The following is an 11060-nucleotide window of genomic DNA, read 5'->3' on the forward strand; positions in this document are numbered from 1 at the left end:
CACATTATTATTTGCTGGAGCCATATTAATTATTTGCTGGAACCATATGTTTTTGGTTACAAAACCAGCGTATTCTTTGTTATTTGTGCTGCAACCGAGACGGCGGGCGAAGAGCATTGGGGAACGAGCGAAGCTTCGAGTTCGCGGGGGCATGAATCAATGGTGCTCGTTGTGTTTTTATTTCCTTTGCGTGCTGGGAAGAAGGACGGGAAATGAAAGGAAGGGGACGTGAGATCCGACGGTTCGTGACTTTCACGATCGAATGGCTAGCAGCAGACCGCCCGAAAGATTGGGTCGGCGCGGCGACGCCTAGCGTTGGCCAACTTTATAACTTTATGCACAACCATTAGATAAAAGTCGTGAAATTATAATAAGTCAGATAAGCATCACGAAATAAACATTATAGGATAGGTTCAGATAAAGATATCTCACCCTTTTCTCACATCGCTATAGATGATGATATCATAAATTTGGGATAATCACTTTGGACGACTTCTAGTAGTGAACACAACACCGGACATGCCGTCGCTGTACTCTCCGGGGCCAGCGAATGGACCGTTCCCCTCTCTTTTCCGCCCCTTTCGGTGGCACTCCGGCAGCGGATCACCAATGGGGGAAATCGACGGGGAAGCGAGAAGGCACCGGCGCCGCCAGCGCGGGGTGCCGACTTTTCCCACCAAAAAGGGGGACTTGAACCAGCTCACGCCCCGCGACCGCCACCCCACTCCGACCCCTCGCCCCGCCTCCACCACCTTCGTTGTATATTCCTTTTCCCCTGCCTTCCTTCCCCTGCTCTGCTTTCCTGCTGCTGCTGCCATCTCCTCCCTTTCCAGTTGTTCGCGTGCGCATTCCAACAACTCCAGCTCGCGGGATCTTGCTAGCTGCTGCTGCTGTATTATTTGGTTTGTTTGATCCCGTGCTCGCATGAGCGGAGATTCGCCGGCGCCGGCGATCGAGCTGAGCTGAGTTCGTCGTCCGTGGACTGAAGTTGTCAACATGGTCAGCTCGCTTTCTTGCTCGATTCCAGCCAGCTTCTTTCACGCCGGTGATTCATGGCTGGCTGCTTCGGGAGGCGGCTTGGTCGAGTTGACATGTTTCTTGTTTCTTGGGCCGACAGGGGACTCCGGTCAACATCATCGTCGGCTCGCAGGTGTGGCTGGAGGATCCCGACGAGGCCTGGGTCGACGGCGAGGTCACCGGGATCAAGGGCGCCGACGTCACCGTCGCCACCACCAATGGCAAAACGGTGAGTCACTCCGCAGTCCCCTGCCCTCTTCCTCATCGCTGCTCTTTGCCACCAGTGTTCTACCAAGGACGCATATTTCAAGTCGAGCTCTGCTTCGTCCTAGCAATTAACCGTGCCTACCAACTGTTCGTCGAATTGCTCGAGTGGAGCTTCCACCGCGAGTTACTGTTGCTTTGGATTGCCAATCGATTGATGTTGCTTACCGCATGAGCTTTTGGTTGGATCATCATTTGGTATTTGGGTTCAGGTTGTGGCCAGCCTCGCAAGCATATACCCCAAAGACACGGAAGCGCCCCCAGCAGGAGTGGACGACATGACGAAGCTCGCCTACCTCCATGAACCAGGAGTCTTGCATAACCTTGCCTGCCGGTACAGCCTTAACGAGATATACGTGAGTAATCAAGGCTTGTCCATCTTGATGTTCTCTCCCAGTCAAGAACCATTTCAGCTGATTGTCTGACACTGGTAACTATTCTGACGACAGACGTACACCGGGAACATCTTGATTGCAGTCAACCCTTTCCAGAGGCTGCCCCATCTCTACGACGTGCACATGATGGAGCAGTACAAAGGCGCCACCTTCGGGGAGCTCAGCCCTCATCTTTTCGCGATTGCAGATTCTTGCTACAGGTGTGTGTGTGTGTGTCATCTTGTTATTGCAGTTGCTGCCTGTGGGCATTGGACAGTCAGCCAGTTCAATGTATCGTGTGGCTAATGTTCGTCGCGGTTTGTTTCTGAAAATAATTTTCAGGGCAATGATTAATGAGCATGGAAGCCAGTCGATACTGGTGAGCGGTGAGAGTGGCGCTGGTAAGACAGAGACGACGAAGATGCTCATGAGGTACCTTGCCTTCATGGGAGGAAGGTCTGGAACCGAGGGACGAACCGTCGAGCAACAAGTTCTAGAGGTAGGAAAACACAACATTTTTGTTTACATTTTTTCTCACTCTTTCCTTCTGGAATGTCCCACCAACTCTCTTGATTCTTGTGCAACACACTCAGTCTAACCCAGTACTGGAAGCATTTGGTAATGCGAAGACGGTGAAGAACAACAACTCAAGGTGGATTCTTGAATTAGCAACTACAACTATGCTTCAGCAGTAAATGTTTTTCAAGTTTTATACTTGACATGTCGCTGTTTTTCAGTCGTTTTGGTAAGTTTGTTGAAATCCAATTCGACAAATATGGGAAGATATCTGGTGCGGCCGTTCGCACATACCTCCTTGAACGGTCACGAGTATGTCAGGTCTCTGATCCTGAACGGAACTACCATTGCTTTTACATGCTATGTTCTGCACCACCGGAGGTAATTCTTAACAAGCAGTACCTATATAGTAGTGCTTACAATATCTGCATGGTCCAAAAGACTTCTTCTTGATGTTTAACTAATTACAGGATGTAAAAAGGTTTAAGGCGGGAGACCCACGATCATTTCATTACCTGAACCAAACAAGCTGCTATGAAGTAGCTAATGTGGACGACGCAAGAGAATACCTAGAAACAAGAAATGCAATGGATATAGTTGGAATTTCTCAAGAAGAACAGGTATTTGAAACTGTCACGAGACTTGAAAGGAATAGTAACGATATTGCTGGGCTAAAAAAAAACTAATTAATCTCTTTCACTGCTCAAGGATGCAATCTTCAGAGTAGTAGCGGCAATCCTTCATCTAGGAAACATTAATTTCTCCAAAGGGAAAGAAATTGATTCGTCACGGTTGAGGGATGAGAAATCAATCAATCACCTGAAAACAGTGGCAGAACTGCTAATGTATGTCCAATTTCTTTCAGTGGTTTATATTTGGTGATCTGCATCTGTATGGTATTACTCAAGTACATATTTTATCTTAGGTGTGATGAGAAGTTGCTTGAGGACTCTCTTTGTCAGCGTGTTATTGTAACACCTGATGGAAATATCACAAAACCCCTCGATCCAGATTCTGCTCTACAGAGTCGTGATGCCTTGGCAAAGACAGTGTATTCACGACTATTTGACTGGTAAGCGTGAATTATTATATTCATTAATGCATTAAACAAGCAAAAAATATCAAGTGTTACTTCTTATCAGTATTACCAGATTGCCAGATATGTGTACAGACAGAAATATATTATTATGAATGTAGTAAAATGCTAATAAAACTCGCGGAGCTCGCCCATTGCATAATACAACGTCATGGCTTTCTGCCTGGGATCCCAGAGCGTTGCGCTTATTCAGGAGTAGTCGGATGTTAGGGGTTTTGGCATGTTCATGCCCACCTGTTTGTTCATATATCTAATTTCTTCTTACTGAAAAGGCAGCGCTCCTACTGGTTCCTATTTTTTTTTTGTAAAAACTAATAAATTTAGCACTTTATACTTTTATCTTTCATCCCTACTGTATGCCATTTAACCAGAAATGTTTTTCTTATCTGGGTTAACAGGATTGTGGATAAGATCAACAACTCGATTGGTCAAGATCCTGATGCAATAAGTATAATAGGAGTGCTGGATATATATGGATTTGAGAGTTTCAAGGTCAACAGGTTTGCCATTAGTACCTTCGTTATACTACAAAAGTGCAAGTATGATATTAGTTCAGTTTCTAAACATGATTAACTTTCTGCTCATATGACAGTTTTGAGCAATTGTGCATCAACATGACAAATGAGAAATTGCAGCAGCACTTCAATCAGGTTAGCTAAGACCTATAGGTGCTAAGAGAAAATGATTTTGAAATGTATATTTAATATCTACATAAATATGTGTATTCCTTCGGCAGCATGTATTCAAGATGGAGCAAGAAGAGTATACAAGGGATGAAATAGACTGGAGCTATGTGGAATTTGTGGACAATCAGGATGTGCTGGACCTGATTGAGAAGGTAATGCCTCTGAGCATATCATAAGTTGTATGTGAACCTTAAAAGAGGAATCAAGTATTTACTTATCAATAACATTTAAATATTTCGTGCAGAAACCTGGAGGAATAATTGCCCTCCTGGATGAGGCATGGTATGTGATATTTTGACCCAAAAATGAAGTTTCTTTTGACTTTTGAGTTATTCCAGATTTAGTTTTATGTCCACGATGACACTTGCAACAATGAAAGTTTTCTATAGTATTTTTCATTTAAAAAAAATACATAGGATACTTTTTCTCGCATGCAAACTGAAGGCAAATGCAAGTATTTGACATGCTTATCGATGATGCAGCATGTTTCCAAAGTCCACTCACGAGACATTTGCACAAAAGATGTATCAAACATACAAATCACATAAGCGCTTTAGCAAGCCCAAACTTGCCAGGACTGCCTTCACAATCAACCACTACGCAGGAGATGTAAGCATTAATTCGGTGATAGTATGATAATTAGATATATAATCAGTAAGGACTTTGAACAAACAGTTATACGTGACAGGTCACATATCAAGCCGATTATTTTCTTGACAAGAACAAAGATTATGTGGTCGCTGAACATCAAGCTCTACTAAATTCGTCAAGGTGCTCTTTTGTTGCAAATCTCTTTCCTCCATTACCAGAGGAAAGTTCTAAACAGTCCAAATTCTCTTCCATCGGCACTCGCTTTAAGGTGTGTCATATTGGAGCTAAATCTCTTCTTTAGCCTTGGAATACTCATTTACCTGTATTCTATAATATGTGTAGCAACAACTACAAGCTCTGATGGAAACATTGAGTACAACAGAACCACACTACATTAGATGTGTGAAGCCTAATACTGTACTGAAACCTGGCATCTTCGAGAACGACAATGTCTTGAATCAATTGAGATGCGGGGTATGTAATTTTTTTTCATGTTTTTTGCTCCATTGAATTTAGTTGGAAATTGCATCTTGTTCATGGCTCATGGCGCAGGGTGTTTTGGAAGCAATCCGGATCAGTTGTGCTGGCTATCCGACGAAAAGGACATTTGATGAGTTCATTGATCGGTTCGGAGTGCTTGCACCAGAGCTTGTGGACAGGTATGGATGGTCAAGTTATGCAAATTCATAAGGAGATGAAACTCAAGTCAAATATATCAATTTAGATATTCTCTTGTCCTGTAACTATTTTGCAGTTCTGACGAGAAGACAGCTTGCGCAGCAATATGTGATAAAATGGGATTGAAGGGATATCAGGTAACCAGCAGTGAAATGGGAAGTTGTGAAACATAACAACTTTACCCATTATATATGTATCTGCAAGTTGAAACTGAATGTGCATACCCTTTTATTTATCAGATAGGGAAAACAAAGGTATTCCTAAGAGCTGGTCAGATGGCAGAGCTGGATGCTAGAAGAGCAGAAGTATTGGCCAATGCTGTGCGACTTATCCAGAGGCGTATAAGAACGCATCTTATGCGAAAGGAATTCGTCAGCTTAAAAAAAGCTTCCATTCAAACTCAAAAGTTCTGGAGAGGTATTTCTTCACTCCTTTGCGTTCAGTACCTCATGCCTTGGATATAACTCATATAAGCACTTCTTACTTTGTTCTGACTTGAGCTGACATACAATATAATCAAATTGCGCAGCACGACTAGCTAGAAAGCTTTTTGAGCACATGAGAAGAGTCGCTGCTGCAATAACAATACAGAAGCACACCCGTACTCATTCTGCCTGGAAAGCTTACCTACAAATATACAGATCATCAATAACAATACAGACAGGATTACGTGCAATGGCTGCTCGTAAGGAGCACAGGTTCAGAAGAGAGACCAAAGCAACCATCATCATCCAGGTTTGTATTATTATGTGAACCAGGGTACAGAGGTAATTTAATAATAAAAACCGAAACTTAACTACTTTGTGGATCCAGACTCGATGGCGCCAACACAAAGCCTATGTTGCTTACAAACTGCAAAAAAGAGCTTCTCTAATTCTCCAGTGCTCGTGGAGGGGACGTGTTGCAAGGAAGGAACTTCGGAAGCTCAAAATGGTATGTCCAATTTCAGATTGGGAAGTCATAATGCATTCATGTGTATTTTAAACTAAAGTATAAGCATGTAAACAGGAAGCAAGAGATAATGGTGCACTTAAAGAAGCAAAAGACAAGCTGGAAAAGAGAGTTGAGGAACTCACATGGAGATTGGATGTTGAGAAGCATTTGAGGGTAACTCACTTTGATCAACATAGTAGTTGCTGTACAGTTTAATATGTTGCTTCAACACCAATGAGTTTTCTAAATTAAGTATGTTGGTAGGTTGACCTTGAGGTAGCCAAGGGTCAGGAAATTACGAAGTTACAATCTGCGTTGCAAGAAATGCAAGAAAAGCTTGAGGAAGCCCATGCAGCAATCATAAATGAGAAAGAATCCGCAAAGTTAGCAATTGAACAGGCACCACCTAAGATAGTAGAGGTGCCAGTGGTGGATAACGCAAAAGTTGAGTTGTTGACAAGTCAAAACGAGGAACTTGAGGTATGAATACCCAATAGGTTCCACGACTCTACTCAAAAGGAAGATTCACCATTTTATTCTACAGTAAAATTCTCACATTCCATTATTTTGATCCAGACTGAGCTCGGTACGTTTAGAACGAAAGCTGAAGATCTTGAGAAGAAGCTTTTTGAGATTAAAAAACAGTCTGACGAATTGTCACGTGAGGCACAAGAACGGGACTGCAAAATTAATGAACTCCAAGAGATGATTGCTAGGTACTAATGAGTTTATAGCGTTGGAGTTTGGACAAATTCGACTTGTAAAGATTAAATATCATATCCATTCACTGACTTGTGATATATGGTTCAGGCTTGAGACAAATTTATCTAACATGGAATCTGAAAACCACGTTCTACGCCAGCAATCATTGCTTGCATCAGCAGATGATGATAATAAGACAAAACAAATAGAGAGGTAAGAATTTACAATATGTATATATGTGTACCTCGTATTTTCATTCTTAACCACTTGCCCTACGTGAAAGCATCATAACTTAATACTTACAATTACTGATTTGTCTAGTCTGGAAAGCAAGATTGCCATCTTGGAGTCAGAGAATCAAGTGCTCCGCAGCAATCCTGCACCAGCTGTTCAAGCAGTAGTCAATCCTGAAGTGATTCAGCCATCAGTTATGAAGGTAAAATTCCATTAATGAAAGTTCAATAAGATACTTTTTTGGATTTTACAACTATATTTCAGAAGTACAAAGTTTCACTAACACTTGTATTAAAACTTTAAAATCCCATCAGGTTCTCGAGAATGGACACCAGCTTGGAGAACCTAAAATGGTTAGTGTATGTACTATAACTCAGTGATACCCAACAAACATACTGTAAGATAGGAAGAAACAAAACTCAAGTAGGACATCGGGTTAATGTGGACATATGCTTTGCTTGCAGGAGGATGTGGTTGTTCCTCCGATAAAGAATTTGAGCAAACAACAGTCACTGACGGACCGACAGCAAGTAAGTTGTTTGATATTTTTAATTTCACTGTGGGAACTAGTTTCATGTATTTAATTAACAGATATTGTACATGTTCATTTTTTTTTTCAATTATTCTACCTTCACTTTTTCACAGGAAAATCATGATATCCTTATCAAAAGCCTGGCTGAAGACAGGAGATATGACAACAAAAGACCAGCTGCAGCATGTATTGTCTACAAATCGCTCCTTCACTGGCACTCATTTGAAGCAGAAAAGACAAACATATTTGACCGTATCATCCATACAATTAGGTCATCTGTTGAGGTTGTTATTTCTATCAATAAATATACAGTTTTTCTTATGCAATGACATAAGAAAGTTGGTAAGCAAGTTGTCGAGAAACTCACTAGCTGTATACATGTACAGAATGCTGAAAGTTCTGGAGAACTAGCTTATTGGTTGTCGACAACATCAACCCTCCTCTATCTTTTACAAAATACCCTTAAAGCTAGCAGTTCATCGACTAAAGTACCAAATCGCAGCAGGACTGCAACAGGCAACCTATTCAATAGAATGGTGCAGGTAAGTTTCCCATCCAGACTTTTGCTCTGCATAAACAGATGTTCTTGATTGAGATCTCAAATTCATTTAGTACCATTGATCTGTGATCACATCACAAAATATTAGCTTACCTCTTGGAGTCTTGCCTGGTGGGCATCAGGACGCGGCTCCTGGTGCTCATCCTTCTTTCTTTTCTTTTTTGTATTGAACTGCTGCTACTATGTCTTACCCTTTCAAGCTATGCAACCGGGAGAAAAAATCTCCTACATTTGGGTGGAAATGAGCTTACATATGCCCAAAACTGCACTTTCAGAATGCTCGATCATCATCATCAGGATTAGGTATTTCAAATGGATACAGTGGAATGGTAGGAAGAGCTGACACTGCATCAATGATAGAGGCTAAGTATCCAGCTGTACGTTTCAAGCAACAGTTAACAGCATATGTTGAGAAGATATATGGCATGATGAGAGATAGCCTGAAAAGGGAAATAAGTGCAATATTGACTCTCTGCATACAGGTACCTCAAGGGTCAGGCATCTCCATGATTAATCTTTGTATAGCGCGATACAGTTTTTCTTACATTTGTCAATATTCATAGGCTCCAAGAGCTGGCCGTGTGAGAGCATCTCGAGGATCATTGAAAAGTATACACTCTAGTGCACTATCAAGGCAAGCATCAAGTGTGCATTGGCAAAACATTATTAAGTGCCTGAATCATACACTGGAAACGATGAACAGTAATTATGTGAGTATAGCTTTGTTTCAGTTATCTTCCGATCAGGAATTCATAAAAATTTATGAATGTGCTGAAGATTTCCCTTTTTCAACTTTAACTTGTAGGTACCTCCAATGATAATTAGGAAAACATTCAGCCAAGTATTTGCATTTATGAACGTTCAACTCTTCAACAGGTACTGCTAGTCTTGCACAAGTTACCTCAGTTTAACTTTGGTTGACTGCAAACTGTCATTTGAAACATCATTTGTAGACGCTTCACAAAATGTTTTAATTCTGAACTATAGCAAAAATTATTTTCTTCATTCAGTTTGCTACTTCGGCGTGAATGCTGCTCCTTTAGCAATGGAGAATTCTTGAAGGCTGGTTTACAGGAACTGGAGCAGTGGTGCTCTAGGACAACTGAAGAGGTGAAGTCAAAGAAAATGTGTAATTTCAACAAGGAACATACTAATCAGCAGAAAACCGCCAGACTAAAATGTATTTCTGTAATCCAGTATGCAGGAACATCTTGGGATGAACTGCAGCACATAAGGCAGGCTGTTGGGTTCCTGGTATGCCTGAGAAGACAACTCTTATTGGCCGTTATAGATGTTCCATCTGTCTATCGCCGACCTACTAAATGAAATTACATTGCAGGTTTTGCATCAGAAGTCGCACAAAACCTTGGACGAAATCACTAATGAGCTTTGCCCCGTAAGTCCTGAACAAGACAAGGTTATAAATGCTTGAATATTTGGCAAACCATCGAGTATCAAATATTTTTATTTTGGTTGCAGGTTCTGAGCATCAGTCAAATATATCGCATCGGAACGATGTTCTGGGATGATAAATATGGAGCACATGGTCTATCCCAAGAGGTAGGAGAGAGTGCTTGCTAGAACAAACGTGCTTCTGTTTTCAAACATTAGCACGCACGAATCCATGAATACATGCAAAACATTAACATGATGTATGTAATGGAAAAAACAATGTTACGACATTTGTTTAATGTTTCCTGACAAAAATGGGCATGTTTTCAGGTAATTGGAAACATGAGAACAATGTCGACCGATGACTCGATAACTACTCCGAACAGTTCTTTCTTGCTAGATGACGATTCAAGGTATGTTCAGTACCGACACAAAGATGTAATGTGTGTCGGAGCACATAGCTGAAATTGCAACAGTTGCCATTGATCTAACACCCGCCCATATGAATGGCATTGCAGCATACCGATATCCTTGGATGATATAGCACGACTGATGCTTGACATCAACCCGACTGATGTGGAGCCGCCGGCACTACTGCGGCAGAACTCCCAGTTCCACTTTCTTCTGCAACAGCATACAGACTGATTACATTACGTATATAAAGGAAAATACAGACAGGTACCAGTTTTTGTGAAGTTCCTGGGCAGTGAAGATTTTTCTTTTTTAAATAGGAGTGCATAGTTTGGGGTTTGGTTTGTTTCGGTCTCCAGCTTGCAATTTTGGGTTGGGTGGAAAGTATATTTTGAGAAAGGGAAATATAGAAAGTTTGATAGCATTTTTTTGATTGGTATTGATAGTGTGAAAGAGGAAACATTGTAATTCTTTTGTGAAAGTACATATGTTGATTATCCCGACTGAGGAATTCAGTGACAACACTTTCTGATTGTAAGTTTCTCATTTTCAACCAAGTTCATTTGGTAGTCTTCCTTATCATGTGGGTATTTCTGTGATCAACATTGTGAAAACCATTGTTTTTAAGGCATCCTGCCTTAGACGCTTAGGCGCCCTGGCAGCGCCTTACAATTTTTTTCCGGTAAAGGGTGAATTTTATTGGCTCAAAATGAAGCATCAAGAGAATACAGACATAATAAGCACACCCGGCATCTGCATAGTTAGGATGCACACAGCCAACAACAATACATGCACACTAAAAACACGCCATCAAATAGCAAAGTCACATAGGACCAAAGCCATGCGCAGGCGAGAAAAAAAATTCAAAGAGATCGCATCCACCATCGACAAACTACATCAATGACCATATCCGCACCAACATCTCATGACACCACATGAACGATGAGGTTCTTCAACAGTAATGCCTTCAAAAAGTGAGCGACGCTCAATCACCGCCATCACAGGATCCAACCGTTCAAGATCAAAATCTAGGTTTTCACCCTGAAGAATCAGTCCGAGCATATCCGAACAATGC

General features: G+C 41.4%; 1 protein-coding gene across 2 annotated transcripts; it reads left to right on the forward strand.

The window, feature by feature from the left end:
* The first annotated feature begins 594 nt into the window (after nucleotides 1–594).
* LOC123113305 (myosin-12) lies at nucleotides 595–10564 on the forward strand. 2 transcript variants are annotated; one of them, XM_044534500.1, is made up of 40 exons: nucleotides 595–999; nucleotides 1118–1246; nucleotides 1494–1637; nucleotides 1731–1876; nucleotides 1998–2154; nucleotides 2249–2307; nucleotides 2393–2552; nucleotides 2642–2791; nucleotides 2880–3016; nucleotides 3097–3243; nucleotides 3666–3767; nucleotides 3860–3917; nucleotides 4004–4105; nucleotides 4198–4235; nucleotides 4436–4562; nucleotides 4642–4812; nucleotides 4887–5018; nucleotides 5097–5203; nucleotides 5299–5359; nucleotides 5462–5639; nucleotides 5752–5957; nucleotides 6036–6155; nucleotides 6231–6329; nucleotides 6420–6635; nucleotides 6732–6871; nucleotides 6966–7070; nucleotides 7179–7293; nucleotides 7406–7450; nucleotides 7556–7621; nucleotides 7737–7907; nucleotides 8010–8165; nucleotides 8458–8664; nucleotides 8746–8892; nucleotides 8988–9058; nucleotides 9193–9292; nucleotides 9380–9436; nucleotides 9522–9578; nucleotides 9662–9742; nucleotides 9905–9987; nucleotides 10093–10564. In XM_044534500.1, exons 1-40 carry the CDS (start codon nucleotides 997–999, stop codon nucleotides 10217–10219), a joined length of 4677 nt encoding a protein of 1558 aa, XP_044390435.1. In that variant the 5' UTR covers nucleotides 595–996; the 3' UTR covers nucleotides 10220–10564. The 2 variants fall into 2 exon arrangements, with proteins under 2 accessions (XP_044390435.1, XP_044390436.1); XM_044534501.1 differs by having other exon boundaries at nucleotides 597–999; nucleotides 7406–7444.
* The last annotated feature ends 496 nt before the right edge of the window (nucleotides 10565–11060 follow it).

Source organism: Triticum aestivum, chromosome 5B (genome assembly GCF_018294505.1).
Source record: "Triticum aestivum cultivar Chinese Spring chromosome 5B, IWGSC CS RefSeq v2.1, whole genome shotgun sequence".
In the NCBI taxonomy this organism is placed as follows: domain Eukaryota; kingdom Viridiplantae; phylum Streptophyta; class Magnoliopsida; order Poales; family Poaceae; genus Triticum; species Triticum aestivum.